The 20,144-nt window shown below is 41.7% G+C and overlaps 1 protein-coding gene across 1 annotated transcript; it reads left to right on the plus strand.

The window, feature by feature from the left end:
• The first annotated feature begins 203 nt into the window (after positions 1-203).
• Positions 204-18,989, plus strand: HSP90B1 (heat shock protein 90 beta family member 1). Its single transcript, XM_045463789.1, has 18 exons — positions 204-657; positions 1,687-1,789; positions 2,598-2,739; positions 3,257-3,373; positions 4,401-4,732; positions 9,423-9,534; positions 9,745-9,864; positions 10,907-11,023; positions 13,011-13,148; positions 13,232-13,309; positions 13,630-13,695; positions 14,291-14,560; positions 14,810-15,055; positions 15,914-16,050; positions 17,404-17,482; positions 17,574-17,729; positions 17,995-18,117; positions 18,689-18,989. Exons 1-18 carry the CDS (start codon positions 609-611, stop codon positions 18,716-18,718), a joined length of 2,415 nt encoding a protein of 804 aa, XP_045319745.1. The 5' UTR covers positions 204-608; the 3' UTR covers positions 18,719-18,989.
• The last annotated feature ends 1,155 nt before the right edge of the window (positions 18,990-20,144 follow it).

Raw genomic sequence — 20,144 nt, forward strand, 5'->3', positions numbered from 1 at the left:
AAGCACTGCCAAAGAGAAAGCTGACGGCGAAAAGTCGCGCTGGAATCATTCCCACCGTGACCCCACGGTAGACCGGGAAAGAGTGAAGAACCGTTGCCATGACTACCGTTTCCCCTGGTCACGGAATAAACGCACTCGAGGATCCGGAAGTGGTTCCTCTGCGACCTCTCCAAAAGGGAGGATGTGTTCACTGCTGACGTTAATTGGGTCGTTTCACTTGGAGGCCAAAGCTTCCCAGGCAAAGGGGCGGTCCTGTGTGAGAGGGGCCCGCGGAGCCATTTGATTGGAAAAGAGAAGCTAAGGTTGACCAATCGGAGGGAGCCACGCTTCGGGCATCGGGCACCGCACCTGGACAGCTCCGATTGGTTCACTGCGGTCCCCCCCACGAGTCCCCATTGGGTACAGAGGGTGCGTGGTGCGGCACCATTGGTGGGTTCGTGTTTCCCGTCCCCCGCCCGCGAGAGGCTGGGGTGAAAAGCGGCCCGACCTGTTTGGGGGGTAGTGGGCGGACCGCGCGGCTTGCGGTGTGAGGTTCTGAGCCCCGTGGTGGGAGGTGGAGGCGGCTCCAGCGATCAAAAGGGACTTGAGACTCTCACCGGCAGCGCGCCATGAGGGCCCTGTGGGTGCTGGGCCTCTGCTGCGTCCTACTGACCTTCGGTGAGTGATCTCGGAGGAGCGGGCACCCCCGGACGCCCCCCTTCCAGCGCAGCCTCTTCTCGAAGGTTCTGGGGGCGTTGAGCCCGGGAGGGGGATAGCGGGGCCTCCGTTGGGCCTAGAGGGATCCATCGCCTTTCCTCGAAAGAGGCTCGGCTCGAGGGAGTTCGCGCACTCTCCTCTTCCTGTGGAAAGAAGAACGAGAACCGAGAACATTTAAATCCCTTGCAGATCTCCTAATATTCGCGCCTAGAGGTCTCAGCCAACTTGGGGTGGGGCGCCTCTCGGGCTCTTGGTCCCACGGGAGCATTGCGGGTGCCCATTCCGGAGGACTTTTGTCAGACGCAGGAGCCTTCGGCCATCTGAGCTTGAGGACCCCCCCTCCCCCCCCCCGCCCCGCGCGCCCTGCCACCCAGTCTTCCGAGTCTTTGACCCCGCGTTTCCTTTCTTAGGGGCTGGTCTGGGGAGCGTGGGGCTCTGAGTCAGAAGAAAGGCGGTGTCAGCGTGTTTGCTTCACTTTTGTGAGCTTCTTACCATGTCAGAATCTCATCACCTCTCTTCCCCCCGCTCAGTTGGGCCGGATTTCAGTTCCTCTCGCCAGAGGTTGCGCCAATTCTATTTGTATTCTGATCCGTGATACTGAAGGCCTAAGTTTTGGCGTGGTCACTTGGGAGGCCATGCCTTGGCCTGCGCAACACGTGTGAACGTAGAAGGGACCTGGTATCAAATCTGCTAAACTTTATTTATAAAGCTTCCCAGGGCTGCTCTAGAGACGTGATGCCTGCCCCAGCCTCCGCATTTCAGAATCTACTGGAGGGCCCTGTGTCTGAACTTACATTTAAATGTAAAAAGTATGCCAAGTGGGGTTTACGTTGGGTGTTGAAAACTAGTGGATCCGTTCTCCCATGCCCACCTCCCATACTTACCCCCTGAATTTTGCAACCTTACCCTTGCCCTGTTTGGTCATGCTCCTTCTGAGAAGTACCCGAAGCAAAATGGTTACGAGTTTTCTGGTGATAAATCTTCCTTCAGGGTCAGTCCAGGCTGATGATGAAGTGGACGTGGATGGTACAGTGGAAGAGGATCTGGGCAAAAGTAGAGAAGGCTCAAGGACAGATGATGAAGTTGTACAGAGGTTTGTGTTCTTTTGAAACTGTATGGTTGGGCCCTTGTGAATACTGGAATATAGTCGCTTCTTTTGTTGTCTTTTCTTCAAAGGTCCAGATGACCTGTAACACCCCAAATTTAAATACCTAAAAGGTCAGGGCAGTGAGCATGTTCATCCCTGAGTAGGTCCTGACTTGCCCCTAGGAATGACGGGTCAAAAGGGGATGAATTTCTTTTGAAAACTGTTCTGGTAACTAGATTGTGGAACACTAGCTCTGTGACTTTTCCCAGACCAGTTGGCTTTATATTCGGTAAGTGCATAAACTTAGTAATTTTTAAGTAACCTCTTGCCCCCAGTGTGGACTCACATATCACAAGTCGCATGCTCTACCTACTGAGCGAGCCAGGAACCCCTGAATGTAGTAACTTTAAAAAAGATTGCTCTCAAGTGAGCAGTGTTTTCAAAGTTGGCCCCTTAGGACTTAATTGGCAATTTTGTAGGCCATTAGAGGCCAAAGCTTCCCAGGCAAAGAGGCGGTCCCACATGTGAGGGAACATATAAATGGTTTTGCTTTTTATTTTTAGCAGAGGAAAGTTGGGTTTATTTTCCTGACAATTTTAAGAACCAAGTATTCTAGCTCAGTTGTTAAGGTGGTAAAATTTTATTGTGGCAAAAAGATAGAAATGGCCGGTTAGTAATATTTTATAAAGGTTTCCATTTTACCCCTTTAACCCTTAGGACAATCTTACAAGACCACTGGGCTCTCATAGATCTATGTTTTGGAGAGAACTAAATAAGCAATGCAGTTATTTGTTTGTCAAATTTATTTCTTTAGAGAGGAAGAAGCTATTCAGTTGGATGGATTAAATGCATCCCAAATAAGAGAACTTAGAGAGAAATCAGAAAAATTTGCCTTCCAAGCTGAAGTTAATCGAATGATGAAACTTATTATTAATTCATTGTATAAAAATAAAGAGGTAAGCAACATGTGGGTAATATTATTTTGTCTCTGTACAATAGCATACTCATTTACCCTCATAATAAATGTACTTACATAGGAATTTCAGGTAAGTAGTTATTAGCAAGGTTTAAATACCCAGTATGTATATATAAAAATGCTCCCTATGGTGGGGGCGGGGGGGGGGGGGGTTTGTTAGACATTTTTACCTTTTTCCTTTCCCCTCCAAATATGGTCATAGCCTGCCAAATAGTGCTGAGGGCAGTCACACAGACAGCCCTGTGTGTTGCATACAGAAAGGTGTTACTACTCTTACCTGTTTAGGTATTCTTTATGGTTGCTACAGTTCTTTGTGTAAAGAGCTGTGTACCTCCTTTTACCAAGAGAGTAAAGGCACTTCTGTACCATAAGGAGTCTTATTTCATAGAGTGCTTTTTAGAGCACAGAGGAGAAATAAAATGGATTTGACATTAAATCTGATGTTTTGTGTATCTTGAGGCTAATCTAAGTGTGTGTTAACTCTGGCTTCCATTTAGATTTTCTTGAGAGAACTGATTTCAAATGCTTCTGACGCTTTAGATAAGATAAGGTTAATATCACTGACTGATGAAAATGCTCTTGCTGGAAATGAGGAACTAACTGTCAAAATTAAGGTAAGCTTAAAACAGATTTAAAGCAAAAAGAATCCTTAGCGATAGGCAATCTCTATCAATCAGGATAGGCCAGGTTATGCTGCAGCAGTAAATAATCGCCAAGCCTGGGGGCTTAAATTGGAGTTTAACAAAATGTGGCTGTGGGCCAAATCCAACCTGCTGTTTCTTTTTATAAATAAAGTTTTATCGAAACACAGCCATGCCGATTCGTGTGTTATCTATGACTGCCTTTGCACTACACATTAGGTTTGAGTGGTTGTGACAGAGACCATATGGCTCACAAGCCTAAAATACTTCCTCTCTGGCCCTTTTTCCGAAGAAGTTTGCTAACCCCTGGCTTAAATCCTCCATCAAGGCCACTGTGGCCTTTGCTTTGTATCATCCTCATTCCCGGACACAGGCCAATTGAGTAGCCACCATCTGGAGTGTAGCTGGTTGCCATGGTGCAGAGAGAGCACTTGGAGGGTCTCCCATCCTTTAAAGGCTCTAGCCTGAAAGCTACATTCCTGACTCCCTCCCACTTGGCAGCTCATTGGCCAGAACCAGTCACATGGCCTTAATAACCAAGAATGAAGTATATTCCTACTATGTTTCCAGAAGGCAGAGACCTGGGACTATTTAGTGAAGGACATTTATCACTACAAATTGCAAATAGAGAAGTTTTGAATCCTTTTATTTTCTATGAAAGAAATAGGCAAAATATAGAATTTTATTTTTCTTGAAAGTTTTTCTTCAGAAATAACTTGTTTTATTTAGGTCTGTCTCTGCCCTTTGACGTTTAGACTAGTCTCTGCCTTTAAATTGCTGCTTTCTCAAATACACTGGAACTTAAGATTTTCTCTATCAAGATGCTCATGTGTAAGAGACAGTAGGCCATAAAATAGTATAAGGAAAAATAACCCAGTTTAGTTTTCTGTATGGGAATTGATGTGGCCAAAAGCGGGTAGTTTCTGAATCTATAGCTTACCGTTTACTTGTCGTACAGTGAGTATTAAGCATATCTAACTATCCCGTTCTTGCCTTTCAGTGTGACAAGGAGAAGAACCTGCTGCATGTGACAGACACCGGTGTAGGGATGACCCGGGAAGAGTTGGTTAAAAACCTTGGCACCATAGCCAAATCTGGAACCAGCGAGTTCTTAAACAAAATGACTGAGGCACAAGAAGATGGCCAGTCGACTTCTGAATTGATCGGCCAGTTTGGTGTTGGCTTCTATTCTGCCTTCCTCGTGGCTGACAAGGTTATTGTCACGTCGAAACACAACAACGATACCCAGCACATCTGGGAATCTGACTCCAATGAATTTTCTGTGATTGCTGACCCAAGAGGAAACACCCTGGGACGGGGAACAACAATTACGTGAGTGTTACTGATTCCTAATGAGAATTAACAGTCCTGGTGAGGATCTTGACTCTGAGCAAGCAGCTTATTCTGGGCCTTCATTCCTTGCCTGTACAATGAGGAAATTGACCTGTTCTCATCACTTGAGGAAATCTTTGGAGGCCCTCCTGAGGCCCAGACACAAAGAGTTATGATAGCTGCTGTACACAGAGGGCAAAAAGTCCAAAGGGTTAATTCTTCTAGGGGAGAAGGCAGATTGGAGGTCTCACAGCAATGGGTTGATTGAGGATTTCCAGGGAAGCAAGTCTTGGGAAAGAAGCGTCAGTGGATGTAAAGGCATAGAGGCACAGCTGTTCAAGGGATTAAAGAAATTCCTCTCAGTTGGTAGTGGTTAATCATAGAATTTCTGATCAGCTTTTTTAAGGTTTTCTGAAGATATGGAGGGTGGCAGGACTGGAAGAGAGGAGACTCTCTGGGTGACCACTGAAAGTACTCAACTATGGGAGTAACTGGTGTTGGGGACAGGTTGGAGAGACCAGGTGCAAATACAGAGCTTGAAGAAAGTTAATGAAAGTTCTTCTGAAGAGAATGTCTCGTTTGAGGATGGTTGCAAATTATTGAATCCAAATCGGAGTTTGGTTTAAGCCAGTAACTGTTGTCTGTATAGATGAGGCAGATCTTCTGCCCAGCATCTCTTGGTGTTTATAGCATGTGAAGGAGAACAGTTTCCTGCCTCTCCCCTGTCCCCCAACAAATACAACAGGATACTTCTACTTGCTTAATACTCCTGGAATGTCCATATGAAGCTGCCAGCTTTGGGCCACATCAGAGAAATCGTATCTTGAGGTCATTTGACTTTTTTCTTCCTGCCAGGTGAAAATGTGCCTACAGTCTCCACTTTTTTTTCATAATTCAGTTTTAAATTTTTCAACATAAGAATTTTTAAGTATTCAGAATGTAGAAAAGCATGTATCTATCATTCTGACCAGTGTTCTTCACTGAGGAAGCGAATAGTTCTGTCTTCATTTTCATAAATGCTCATTTAATTGAGATTAATTACATGAGTGCATTTTAATACTTCTACTGATTTATTGTTCCCAATTTACCTTACTCTGCCTTTGTTAGTCCTAGCTCCGGCTCTCCTTAGGACACATCGTTAATAGTCATGCCCCAGTGCCCTCTGTTAGGCGTTAGAGGAACAGAGGTAAATATCCTGTCTTAACTACAAAGAGATAGAAAAACAATGTCCCAAGAGGCGCTAATGTCGTAGGGTGCTGAGCCACAGGTGAGATTATCTAGATGGAAGTTCCACAAAAGCACACATTTGGTTGAACGTTCCATTCCCAGAGCCTAACACTTGCAGATATTTATAGGAGTGAATAAGTAAGGGTAATCGGGACAGTCTCCTGCAGGTAACATGGATGGCTGATCAGTGAGTGAAACTTGACGAGTGCTTTCTCTGCGTGAAACTGCCATTTTTCTTCAAGTCCTTTACCCAGCATTTATTCTGCAGATAACCATTTGAGTGCCTATTACCTGCTAGGGTTTAGAACTCAGTGGAGAGTAAGACCAGTGCAATCCATGCTTCCATGAGGCTCGAGTAAAGAAGAAAAATGTGAAATAATTTCACAAATGCCAGAAAGGAAGCTAGAGCACACTTCCTTTATCAGGAGGACCTTCTGGGGGCGCCTGACTGACTCAGTCAGTAGAACGTGCAACTCGTGACCTCGGGATTGTAAGTTCAAGCCCCACATTGAATGTAGAGATGACTTAAAGTCTCGGGCCCTTGGGTGGCTCAGTTGGTCAAGCGTCTGACTTTTGATTTTGGCACAGCTCGTGACCTCACAGTTCGTGAGTTCGAGCCCCATATCAGGCTCTGCGCTGACAGTCAGAAATTCTTTCTCTCTACCCCTCCCCTGCTTGTGTTCTCTTTTTTCCTCTCTCAAAATAAATAAACTTTATTTAAAAAACAAGAATAAAATCTTGAGGGGCACCTGAAGGGCTCAGTTGGTTAAGTGTCCAACTTTTGGGTTTGGCCGAGATCGTTATCTCACAATTTAACTGACTGTGCTGACAGTGTGGAGCCTGCTTCGGATTCTCTCGCTCTCACTCTCAAAATAAACAAACATTAAAAAGTAATAATCTTTTTTTAAAGTTGGGGGGAGCTTGCCGAAATAAGGGTAAGTTAGATTCAGATATTCTAGGAAGCAAGCACAGTCTATGTTGGAAGTTCCAAAGCCAAGAGGCCCATTTAAGGAACTGAAAGTCTAGACTGGACAAACCAAAGAGAAGACAAAGTGATGAGGTCAAGGTTCCACCTTATATATATGACTTCATCTTCTATTTGACCAATGAAATAGAAGCCTTCAAACAATTCAGTTGCTACCTACTCTTTCTATTCCTAGCCGTAAATTAGGCCCCCGCATACCCTTATGAGAAATTTTGTGAGGATTGAATGAGATCATGAAAGGAGCATCCAGTAAGTACTAACTAGTACATGTGCTTCTGTCCTTGCTACTGCAAGGGAGGTATTCTGCATTGTTCCCTAAAGCTGGTCACTACGTCCAATCTGCTGCTTCTCTCCTCCTCCCTCCTCAGAGGCTAAGCATGAATTAATTCCAGCCCCATCGTTTAAAGGCAGCCTTTCCCACATGCTCCCTCTTTACCATCAAAACCTAAACATGTTCAAGTCTCTGTGGGGAAGGAAGAGAGGCAGGTAGTGCCACACCCCCGTGTACTGTCAGGCATATCATGACCGTATCCACCACGTTTCCATTGAACTAAGTCCTCAGTAAGCTTGTTGCTAAATCCATTGGATTCAGGGAGGTTTTAATTCACATTGTTCCTAGCAATAGAGTCCTTTTGTTCTTAGTTTTCCTCTTGTGTTTTGGTGTCTACTGCATACCCCTTAAGACAATCGCATAGTTTCCATGACCCTGGGTATCTTTTCGTTTCCTTTCCCTGTTGCTTAAATGTTGACAGTATCTCTCAAAGGTAACTCTTCAGCCCTTTCTCCTTACCTTTGTGTTTCTTATGCAGCCTTCCTACCATCATGGATTCGGCTTCCAGTTCTCGCTCAGGGTCCTCAAATCTATATTCTTAGTCTGGATCAGAGGTCAGCTGACTTTTTCCTAAAGGACCAGCTTGTGAATGTTTTTAAGCATTTGGATGGTAGGATCTGTCACATGTCACACAACTCTGATGTTCTTGCTGGAAAGCGACCATAGACAATATACGATAAGGGTGTGTCCCAGTAAAATTTCTTACAGGTGCCAGCCATAGTTGGCAAACCCTTGGTCTATATGTCCCTACTGGGCTCTGCACTCATATATCTAATTGCCTTTTAAATACGTCTAACTGAGATGTAACCATCAGCTTCAACTTGGATCCACAACTGCACTCTCCTCCAGCCCCTCATCACCCAGATATTGCTCTGAAACCAGAGACTTGGCCACTCTCTAGGCTTTGTCATCATGAACTATCTACCTGTTGGTGATGCTACTACATTGTAAGCTTTTAGAAGCAAGAAGAGACTCATGATAGGGGTGCCTGGGTGGCTCAGTTGGTTAAGCGTCCGACTTCAGCTCAGGTCATGATCTCGCAGTCTGTGGGTTTGAGCCCCGCGTCAGGCTCTGGGCTGATGGCTCAGAGCCTGTAGCCTGCTTCCGATTCTGTGTCTCTCTCTCTCTCTGCCCCTCCCCCATTCATGCTCTGTCTCTCTCTGAAAAATAAAAACATTAAAAAAAAAAAAAAAAAAAGAAGAGACCCATGATACAACATTGCCCATGTTTATGAGGGACACTCCCGTACATGGGCTCCCCACTGGGTCTGAAGGTATGTTCTGAGGTGTTTGGTGAGTGGAGGAGGGTTCCTGCAGAAAGGACAGTAAGTGAGGAAGAAGAGGAAACAACTGCAGCTTTCAGCGTTAAGAGTTATCGAAGCCAGTGCTGTTCAGTAGAACTCTGGAAATACTCCACCCCTGCACTGTCCAGTATGACCGTGCAACTAAAGAACTAACCTTAAGTTTTGTTTAAATAAAATGTGGCTGGTTGACTGTTTTGGTCAGTGGAGATATGAACACTATTTTGGATTAGTTTTCTAGCTTTTTTAAGGAACATGTTTTTATTAAGGGTTCACTATCTATAGGAGAGGCTTCTTTTTTTTTTTTTTTTAAGATTTTATTTTTGGGTAATGTCTACACCCAGTGCTCGAACTCACGACCCTGATGTCAAGTGTCTCCTGCTCTTCTGGCTGAGCCAGCCAGGCACCCCTGCATTTGCTTATCTATAATGATCATTTGGTTTTGAGAGTAACTATCAGAGTGCTTGTAATTCCATTTTTTTCTCCAGAATGTTTCAGTGCCTTCTCACCTTGAGCTAGCTTAACGTGTCAGTTCTTCAAATGAAAAACAAAAAAACTAACATGTTGAGAAGGTTGGGACATTGGCACTTTTTATTTGGGACTAAGGATATTTTTCACACAAGGAATGCAAGGAAGATTCTTCCCTGTGTTGTACTCATATCTGGTATATGGAGCCATATATGGCTCATAAACCATCATTGGTGATGAGAGTTTTTAACGTGAAAAACAGGGGCCATCTTGGATTACGCCAAACTGTTAGCATTGTCAGGAAGGTATTTAGATTAATTTATAATCAAATCTTTTAAACCAAGGATGTCTTTCTAAACCTGTCTTATTTTCTTTACAGCCTTGTTTTAAAAGAAGAAGCATCTGATTACCTTGAATTAGATACAATTAAAAATCTCGTCAAGAAATATTCACAGTTTATAAACTTCCCTATTTATGTGTGGAGCAGCAAGGTAAATCTACATTGATACAAATTCATATGTGCTGCGTTGGCACATATTTAAATCTTTAACCCTTAAGAGCCACGTTTGCTCTTTCGGTATGGGGATACTCAGGGTTTTCTTCTGGAAGACCTGTTTGTTGGAGCTGTAATTTTGTTTCATATCCTCGATGAAATCAGGATTATTAAATAAATGAATTTCACCATAATTCTACTTCACTAGACTGAAACTGTTGAGGAACCCATGGAAGAAGAAGAAGCAGCAAAAGAAGAAAAGGAAGATTCTGATGATGAAGCTGCAGTGGAAGAAGAAGAAGAGGAAAAAAAACCAAAAACCAAAAAAGTAAGTCTGGTTAATCTCCACACTGAAATGCTGTTTAAGGTATGTTCAAGAAAATACAAAAATCCAAGTATGCACAGACTGATCTGGGTTCAGTTTTCATTAATTCTTAAAGGGCTTTTTTTCTCCAAATGGTAAGTCCATAGACCCAACTTTTAAAAACAAGGACTAAGTTTATTTGTTAGTGTTTGTGTTTTCTGCCTCTGGAAAGTTTTAAGTAGCAAACACCGATCATTTTTATGAATAGTTTAAAAAGAAATGACATTTTAGTTAAAAATGAGGAAAAACTGTAATTTGCTTTTTATCAATAGTAATGATAACCAATTGCCTTCTTTGTGTTAAAGATCAATCTTGGGGCGCCTGGGTGGTTCAGTCGGTTAAGCGGCCGACTTCGGCTTAGGTCATGATCTCGCGGTCCGTGGGTTCTAGCCCCGTGTCGGGCTCTGTGCTGACGGCTCAGAGCCTGGAGCCTGTTTCGGATTCTGTGTCTCCTTCTCTCTGACCCTCCCCTGTTGATGCTGTGTCTCTCCCTGTCTCAAAAATAAATAAACGTTAAAAAAAAAATTTTTTTTTTTTTAATAAAAAAAATGTATCAATCTTTTTTTTTTTTTTTTTTTTAATTTTTTTTTTTTTTTCAACGTTTATTTTTATTTTTGGGACAGAGAGAGACAGAGCATGAACGGGGGAGGGGCAGAGAGAGAGGGAGACACAGAATCGGAAACAGGCTCCAGGCTCTGAGCCATCAGCCCAGAGCCCGACGCGGGGCTCGAACTCACAGACCGCGAGATCGCGACCTGGCTGAAGTCGGACGCTTAACCGACTGCGCCACCCAGGCGCCCCAAAAAATGTATCAATCTTAAATGTTGAGAAAAATGGCTGCTTTTTTTTTTTAGAGATTTTTGATCCCACTGTCAGGAGCCATAGATTAGGAGTGTCCTTTGGTGTTTCCCACATTCGTTTGCAATGTCCTGAAGTTCTAGGTAGCACTTGTACTGTACAACTGCTGCTGAGTACTGGGGCTGCTAATCATGTCCTGTGACTTCAGGTTGAAAAGACTGTCTGGGATTGGGAACTTATGAATGATATCAAACCGATCTGGCAGAGACCATCAAAAGAAGTAGAAGATGATGAATACAAAGCTTTCTACAAATCATTTTCAAAGGTAAATATTACTTTAGAACGTGATGAACATTACTAAGTCAAAACATTTTTAAATGGTGTTATAACTCTTTCAACACAGTTGGTTTCTGTTTAATCTTGTTTGTTTTATATTATGCATCTTAAAAATTTAAGAAGGAGTCTCTAGGCTTCACCACATTGCCAACAGGTCTGTGTTACCAAAAGGATTAACAACTGCCTATGTGTGTAGGCAGATGACTTCCATAGAACATAATATCTTGTATTGAATGGCTTTTAGCGTCATTGGGTCTTTTTTCCATTTCCAAGAATGAATACTTTTTATCTGATTATAGTTGAGACAAAATGTTACGTTAGTTTCAGGTGTACAACACCGAGTCCAAGTCCGTGTGTCTCCACGGTATGCTCTGCTCACCACGAATGTCGCCAGCGTCTGTCCCCATACGGTGCTGTTACAGTGCCATTGACTATTCCTTCTGCTGTACCTTTTACTCCTATGACTTAGTCGTTCCAGACCTGGAAGCCTGTGCCTCCCGCTCCCCTTCACCCATTTTGCCCATCCCCCACTCCTCCTCTCTGGCAACCATCCGTTTGCTCTCTGTGTCTATAGGTCTAATTCTGCTGTTTGTTGATTTATTCATTTGGCTTTTAACATCGCCTTTAAAGAGCTTGTTTACAACCTCAGACCTTTATTGTGAGGTCATATTCTTAGGAATAATTACTAAATCTGTTTCTTTGCCTATCTCCTTTTATTGATCCCATCTTTTAAGTGAAGAATCTAAAACTAGCATGGATTAGGATTGTTTGAAGTTCATATTTCCCCATACAGCATTTTGTACTAAACAGAATAGTTTAATAAGCTTAGCATGGCTAGATAAAACTTAATATTCTGCAGTTATGTTTGTTCTTTAATCTTTATTCCATCCCTTCCTTGCTCTCCTCGTGTTAACATCCAACCATCTTTTAAGTTTCACCTCTTAAAAACTCCCCTTGGTTCTACTAGAACTCCACTTTTATTCTCTTGAACCATAGTTAGTCCTGGTGTATACAAACATAACGTACTTTCGTCAAGGACAGCTGTATTAGAAATAGAATGTGAGCTATTGGGGCGCCTGGGTGGCACGTCTGACTTCGCCATCTCTGGGTTTGAGCCTCGCATCTGGCTCCGCACTCTAAGTGCTTGGGATTCTCTTGCTCTACCTCTCTCTCTGCCTCTTCCCCACTTGCACACACGTGATCTCTCTTAAATAAGCTTTTAAAAAACAAAACCTAATGTGAGCCACATCTGTGATTCTTAACTTCTTAGAAGCATGTTTTTTTTAAAAGTTGAAACAGGCATAGTTAATTTTTAACGATAAGTTTGATTTAACCTAACATACCCAAAATAGTTCAACACGTAATCATTATTTAAAAACTTAAACACATTTTACTTTGTTTTGTTTTGTACTGGATCTTCAAAGTCTGATTGTAGATTTCATACTTAACACGTATCTCAGTTCGGATTAGCCACATTTCAAGTGTTAGTACCTACATGTGGGTACTGTAGTGGATAATGCAGATCTAGGGAATTCGTCTTGAGGATTTATTTACATACCTCTTTACATCCACTGCTCTAGTCCATATCCCAGTGGAAGAAATGTGTTCCCGAGTACTTCTTTCTGGTTGAGCAGTACACTCATGAAGCATTGTATATTGTCATTTAGATAGGATCAGGGCTTTCATGCCCTGTTCTCTGACACATGTGAAACCTAGACCCATGCATCTTTCCCCCAGTTTAAGAGATTGAGTGACACTGTGGACAGTCATCAGCAAAACCACCATGTCTAGCCAGTTTATAGGAGAGCAGTCCTAGCCGTTTCTTCCCTACTTTCCTCTCTCCACCCCCATTTGTTTGGTAAGGGGACTCTTGTTAGTTAAATGCTAAACTAAATGTCTACCACATAATAAATCACTTAGCCTTTGCAATGCCTTTTTCCGGTGCCTTTGAATGACTAAATGCCAACTTTCCATAGGAAAGTGATGACCCCATGGCCTACATCCACTTTACTGCTGAAGGGGAAGTTACCTTCAAATCCATTTTATTCGTACCTACATCTGCTCCTCGTGGTCTGTTTGATGAATATGGATCGAAGAAGAGTGATTACATTAAGGTGAGTTTTTAAGCTGTAAAGACTGAGTTTAAAATTTGAAGGTATAATTTCCAGAAAGTGACCTTTTCTTGGTCTCTGCTTAGCTCTATGTGCGCCGAGTATTCATCACAGACGACTTCCATGACATGATGCCCAAGTACCTTAATTTTGTCAAGGGTGTTGTAAGTATCTGAAGACTATGAGGAAAGGGGTCGTTAAACACGGGAGGGGCACCTGGGTGGCTCAGTCAGTTAAGCGTCTGACTCTTGGCTTCGGCTCAGGTCATGATCTCATAGTTTGTGAGTTTGAGCCCCAAGTCAGGCTCCATGCTGACCTTGCAGAGCCTGTTTGGGATTCTTCCTCTCTCCCCCACTTCCTCCCACCCTCTCTAAATAAATAAATAAACTTAAAAAGGCAGGGAACAGAAGTATTTTTGGTTTGTTGGTTTGGATTTTTTCCCAGTGTTTCTGTTGCTCACTGAACTTTCTTTTGCCATCTGAAGGTGGACTCAGATGATCTCCCCTTGAATGTTTCCCGGGAAACTCTTCAGCAACATAAACTGCTTAAGGTGAGTGTCTCTGGGAAGAGACTGGCTGGTTTCTTTCCTCTTTGATTGGGCTGTGAAGGACAGGCAGCATTAACAGAGTCCCCAGATTTTGAGACCAGTCCTTAGCTCTTTAGCTGAAGAACTTAATTTTACTCTAGAATTATTAAATCCTAAGAATCTGATTGTTTTTCACCCAATATTTTATAAAAGTTTCAAACATACAGAAAAGTTGAGTGAATTGTGTAGTAAACACCCACACAGACCCACTACCCAGAATATAAACATTAGGGGTCATTCCAGGGTTCTGGGATCAAGCCCTGCGTCAGGCTCCGCACTGAGCTCAGAGACTGCTCTAGATTCTCCCACCCTACCCCTCTCCCCTGCTTGCATGCTCTCTAAACATTTATAAACATTAAAACAATCTTGGGACTATTTCCACTGACAACCCGTTTCTGCTCAGTCTCACATAGATTGCTTACCGTTCCTGCCACTTGAGAAATGGCAGTGACCAGGCCGTGTCTTTCTATCTTTCACCACTGCTCCCCGATGCTCTTACATAGGGAAGGTTCTCAAAAGTTTGAGACCACATTCACTAATGAATTATTCTTTAATTTAGGTGATTAGAAAGAAGCTTGTCCGTAAAACTCTGGACATGATCAAGAAGATTGCTGATGAGAAGTACAATGATACTTTTTGGAAAGAATTCGGTACCAACATCAAGCTCGGTGTGATTGAAGACCACTCAAATCGAACACGTCTTGCAAAACTCCTTAGGTTCCAGTCTTCTCATCATCCAAGTGACATTACGAGTCTAGATCAGTATGTGGAAAGAATGAAGGAGAAACAAGACAAAATCTACTTCATGGCTGGGTCCAGCAGGAAAGAGGTAAGTTGAACTCCAGCTGTCAGGCATCCTGGTATGTAGCCAACTCCTGAGAAAAAAAGAACTTAATTGTGATGGTGGCCTGGAGTCATTACAAGGCCTGCTCAGCCACTGACAGGAAAGTCATTTATACTCTCTGCACCTCTTATTTCCCCACCTCTAAAATGGGGTTGTTAGTTCTAGATAAATGTAGCTACTGGGATATATACCAGGGGTAGACTTGGAAACTTCATCGCTTTCTTAATTTTATAGGCTGAATCTTCTCCATTTGTTGAGCGACTTCTGAAAAAGGGCTATGAAGTGATTTATCTCACAGAACCTGTGGACGAATACTGCATTCAGGCTCTTCCGGAGTTTGATGGGAAAAGGTTCCAGAATGTTGCCAAGGAAGGAGTGAAATTTGATGAAAGTGAGAAAACTAAGGAGAGTCGTGAAGCAATTGAGAAAGAATTTGAGCCTCTGCTCAATTGGATGAAAGATAAAGCTCTCAAGGACAAGGTATTCTTCTGGGAGTTAAAACCTGTGAAATTTTAGCATCTGCATTTTACTTTATTTTTTTTAACGTTTGTTTATTTTGAGAGAAAGCTCAAGCTGGGAAGGGGCAGAGAGCAGGAAAAGTTGCACAGAACAACATTTAATATAGTGGTTAAATTTTGGGGAGGACGAGCTTAAAATTATAAACTACAGGGACACCTGGTTAGAGTAGTCTGTAGAGCTTACAGCTCTTGATCTCGGTGTCCTGAGTTTGAGTCCCGCATTGGGTATAGAACCTACTTTATGTATGCATGTATGTATGTATATTTTTGAGAGAGACAGAGACAGAATGTGAGTGGGTTGGGACAGAGAGAGAGGGAGGCACAGAATCTGAAGTAGGCTCCAGGCTGTCAGCACAGAGCCTGACGTGGGGCTCGAACTCACGAGCTGTGAGATCATGACCTCAGCCGAAGTCGGACGCTCAACTGACTGAGCCACGCAGGCACCCCAATAGAGCCTACTTTAAAAAAAGGTTTATAAACTACAAAGAATTAAAAGGATAATAATGGCTATTGTGTACTGTTCTGTTATTTTTTTTTTTGTAACTGAATGTTTTCTGTAGTTTAATACTGCCTTTGTGGTAACTTAAATTTTTATTGGTTGAATTTAAGTCTTCTGTGTGTTTAAAAGTTGGTGTTTATTTTTGACCAAAAAAATTCCTATTATTAAATGTCAAGAGTTTCCTAAGAATCTGAATAAGAGGTATTTTTATGCTTGTATTTGATCTTAAGTGATGAATCTTTAAGGAATTGAAATGCAGTTACTGAATGACCTTAACTATTGGTATTTACATGTATCTAACTTTTGATTTCTTATCTTAAGATTGAAAAGGCCGTGGTATCTCAACGTCTGACAGAGTCTCCTTGTGCTCTTGTGGCCAGCCAGTATGGGTGGTCTGGCAACATGGAGAGAATCATGAAAGCTCAAGCCTACCAGACGGGCAAGGACATCTCTACAAAGTAAGCATCCTTGGGAAGGTCCCTGCAAGGTATTCGTTCTTAGCCAGCCTTCCTTTTGTAGATAATGCCAGCGAAGAACTGATGTGTTTTTAAGTGGCCACCACTATCGGTTAGATAAAAGAGGAGACAAGTTTACAGAGGGATTCCTCTGACATTAGATTGATAAAGGAAAGGTGTTGAACTCATGATTTATTTTAAGGTATTTTTATTTACAAATGGAAATGTAATCTGTTACGTGTATTGTCCATTGCTTTTGCATATCCTTGGCCTGGTATGTGTACTTCTTCATTTTTAGATATTAATAGTTAACAGATGAGGTAATGACCTTGTCATTTGTCAAATGAGTTACATGCTTTTTAACTGCCATCCCTCCTTCCCCAAATAGTATGCCCTGCAAAATAAAGGGTAAAAGACCCATGGGTGAACAAGTTTATGAACTCAAGGGCTGAGTGCTGGACGTACACTGGGTCTTCAGGTGCCCTTTATTTTCAGGGAATATATATATGTCACATTTATATTGTAATGTCACAGCGGTGGTCTTGAAAATGATTTCTTCCCTGCTTTTATTCTCCCGTCTCCCATCTGGAATGTCTGTTTGCTCTCTGCTCATGTTTTCCCCAAGGCCTAGCTTAAGGATTCTTCTCACAAGTGTAGTCTCCATGATCACAATTTCAAAACTCTGTATATATGAAGTATATTTCATATCTAGTGAGACTCCCTAACATACGTTTCCACAGTAAAGTGCAAAAATGGTGTCTTGCTTCTGTGTCTTATCCCCCTGAAGACTTTACAGATTATAAAGTTAAGGTGGAAAATAGGTTTCTGCCTATATTCCGTTGTAACAGTATAGTAGCCATTAAATAAATGTCCATTTATTTCAGTCATTTATGAACAGGAAGTTCCCTTCCATTCAGTGAGCAAACACCTGCTGTGTCTGTCCACAGTGAATAGATATCACTGCTCTCTTTTTGCCATTCAGACCAGTCAGGATAACAAACCAAGTCTTAATCTAAATTCTGCATCTGTAATGGGTTTACCCCGAGAGGAGTAGATGCAGTTCCTCCTTGTCCTCCTCTCTAGGAGGGAGACCAGTCACAGCTGACAGCAGAAAACTAACAGAATGAAGGTATATTTAGAATGCATTGGGAACTCTGCTCAGATAAAGAAACAACTAATGTGTCTTGGAACCATATTGGTGAAGGCATCGTGGAGAAGGTACTAAAAGGCAGAACACGGTGTCATGTAGCGATATAAATTTTCCAAGAGCTATGTATAATTTTAAAAATTTATAGAATGTGGGAAATGTATGGAGCCTGAAGTTTGACGTTAATGTTCGTTTTTACCCCTTACCAGTTACTATGCCAGCCAGAAGAAAACATTTGAAATTAATCCCAGACATCCCCTGATCAAAGACATGCTTCGACGAGTGAAGGTGATTAATACTGTAGCCATACTCCTTCATCTTTTCGTTGGGATACTTTGTACCTTTTAATATTAATCAGATGTCACTTCTTTCATCTCAGGAAGATGAAGATGATAAGACCGTTTCAGATCTTGCTGTGGTTTTGTTTGAAACGGCAACACTACGGTCAGGATATCTGTTACCAGACACTAAAGCCTATGGAGATCGAATAGAAAGAATGCTTCGCCTCAGTTTAAACATTGACCCTGATGCAAAGGTTTGAAATAATTTATTGAAATGTTTGACTCCCCAGTGCCACACGCGGTGCTAGAATGAATAAGAAATTCCCTTTTATATCTTTTTTTTTTCTTTATCTGTCTCCCTTTGCTAGCTTGACTGTTGAGTCTAATTAGCGGATTTACTGTGCAGTTCGGATAAAACAGGAGTGAAGTTAATTCCGATGGTAGTACGTTTGAATGAACAAAGTGGAAATAGATCCAAGGTATTGGATCCATTAATGAGCTTATAAATGGTGCCCTTAGGTGGAAGAAGAACCCGAAGAAGAACCTGAAGAAACAACAGAGGACACCACAGAAGACACAGAGCAGGACGAAGAAGAAGAAATGGATGCAGGAGCAGATGAAGAAGAACAGGAAACAATAAAGGTATACATAGCAAGTCAAGAATGGGACTTGCATTTTAGTTCTTGCAAAACTAGGCAAACTTTTATTTTCAGTTCTGTCATTAGGACTGCATAGCTTCTAGAAGTCAGACTTCAAGAAATCTCCAAAATAGGCATCTAATGATGAAATTCAAAAGCTGGAGCAGCTCCTTTTTTTCTGTTTAAAGTGTATACTTTCTTTCAGCTGCCTGCTCCTTTTGTTCCTTTATTTTAGCCATCCAGTCCTGAGACATTGTTAAACAGATTTTCCCTTAGCCCACAAGGCTTCTGTATTCTCTGCCACTGGCTTCTGCCTTCCTCTATGGCAGCATGAGGCCGATGGAAATTTTTGATTATTTCTGTTTAGGAGTCATTTATCTTACTGTTAGGTTCAAAATGATCCCGCAGATTGACAAATGTCATTCTAGCCTACAGCTGAAATAATGGAAATACTCTAGGCCCATTTCAATTGTTTCTTCATACACGAACCTTCTGTGAGCTAAGGTTTTTTTTTTTTTTTTTTTTTTTTTTTTGCTAGTTTTTAATGTCTTCTAATTTTTTTTTTTTTTTCACAGAAATCTACAGCTGAAAAAGATGAATTATAAATTATACTCTCACCATTTGGATCCTGTGTGGAGAGGGAATGTGAAATTTAAGTCATTTCTTTTGGGAGAGACTTGTTTTGGATGCTCCCCCCAGCCCCCTTCACCCCTGCACTGTAAAATGTTGGGATTGTGGGTCACAGAAAGAAGTGGGTTTTTTAGTTGAATTTTTTTTTTAACATTCCTCATGAATGTAAATTTGTACTATTTAACTGACTATTCTTGGTGTAAAATCTTGTCATGTGTATAAAAATAAAAAAGATCCCAAATACTATGTCTTGCCTGTCTTCATAATGATTATATAGAACTATGTATACTTGGTCGATTTTTTGTTTTTAAATCCTGTGTTTGGGGGTTTTTTTTCTCTTATAAAAGTAATTCATACATACCAAAAAGTCTTTTTTAAAACTAGTATTTTAAAAAGTCACCTATATAGAGAAAAGATAATGTTCCTTACAGAAGAATTCCAAAAAAACAGGTAGATAGATGCTCCCCCTTGCAGGAGGTGGAGCTTAAACTCCTTTCCTTTCTGAAAGATGGCTAGACTTAATAGCTGTCCTCTAGCAGACAGACAGAAAGGGAAAACATTTCTTTGTAGCAGAGAAACCTGGCAGAAGCTACCTTAACCTAGTGATCAAGGTTAATATCAGTGATTTCCTGTATCCCTGTCAGGATACGGTAAGGGTAAGTCTGGTGTATAATATAGTTCATGGTTCCTTGGCTTTGACACCTACAGCATGGTGATGTAAGAGGATGGCATCCATGGAAACAGGGAGAAGCCACGTGGGGATTCTACCATCTTTGCAGTTTTCCTGTAAATCTAGAGTTACTCCAAAATAAGACTGTCTCTTAAAACACCCATAATCCTACAACAGAGATAACTAGATAATGAGTGCTGGTCCTCAGCAAGTGTGTGATCATTTAATTTCTTTTGAAGTGTATTATTTATGAGAAACTGGTTTCTGTACTTTGACTAGTTGTGTAGCCATCTGAAATGGTAGTCTAACTGTGGCTAGGGAGAGAAAATCTGAGTTGTATATTCAGAGATCCTATGTGTGAGAGGAAATTCTGTGGAAACTAACTTTACTATGATAACTTTAATATTAACTATAATACAACCTTACTGTTTTGTTAGGGACTGAATTTTCCTGATGATCTGGGACGCTTTTCTGGGCTTCTTGTATTTCTGTTGGTTGTATGCTTCCTACTCCTCCCTCCAAGCTATTTTTCTAGGGTTAATTTGCAATAATCACTTTAATGGCTACCTTACTTGAATGTGTATCTTTTTTAAAATCTGTTTCTTTTAAGAAATAAAACGGGAGCTCCATCAGTCATCGTCATCGGGAAACATGCTATAGTTAAGATGTGGCTTCTTTTTGTGATACGATGTTATATTATTAGCTATTGTACTAGTTTCCAATTTTTTGGC

The sequence above is a fragment of the Leopardus geoffroyi genome, chromosome B4, assembly GCF_018350155.1.
Source record: "Leopardus geoffroyi isolate Oge1 chromosome B4, O.geoffroyi_Oge1_pat1.0, whole genome shotgun sequence".
NCBI lineage: Eukaryota > Metazoa > Chordata > Mammalia > Carnivora > Felidae > Leopardus > Leopardus geoffroyi.

Coding starts and splice junctions, on each gene's coding strand:
- HSP90B1 (XM_045463789.1), top strand. CDS start 609: ATGAGGGCCCTGTGGGTGCTGGGCCTCTGCTGCGTCCTACTGACCTTC. Junction 2,740..3,256: donor CATTGTATAAAAATAAAGAG/GTAAGCAACATG, acceptor GCTTCCATTTAG/ATTTTCTTGAGAGAACTGAT. Junction 15,056..15,913: donor ATAAAGCTCTCAAGGACAAG/GTATTCTTCTGG, acceptor TCTTATCTTAAG/ATTGAAAAGGCCGTGGTATC.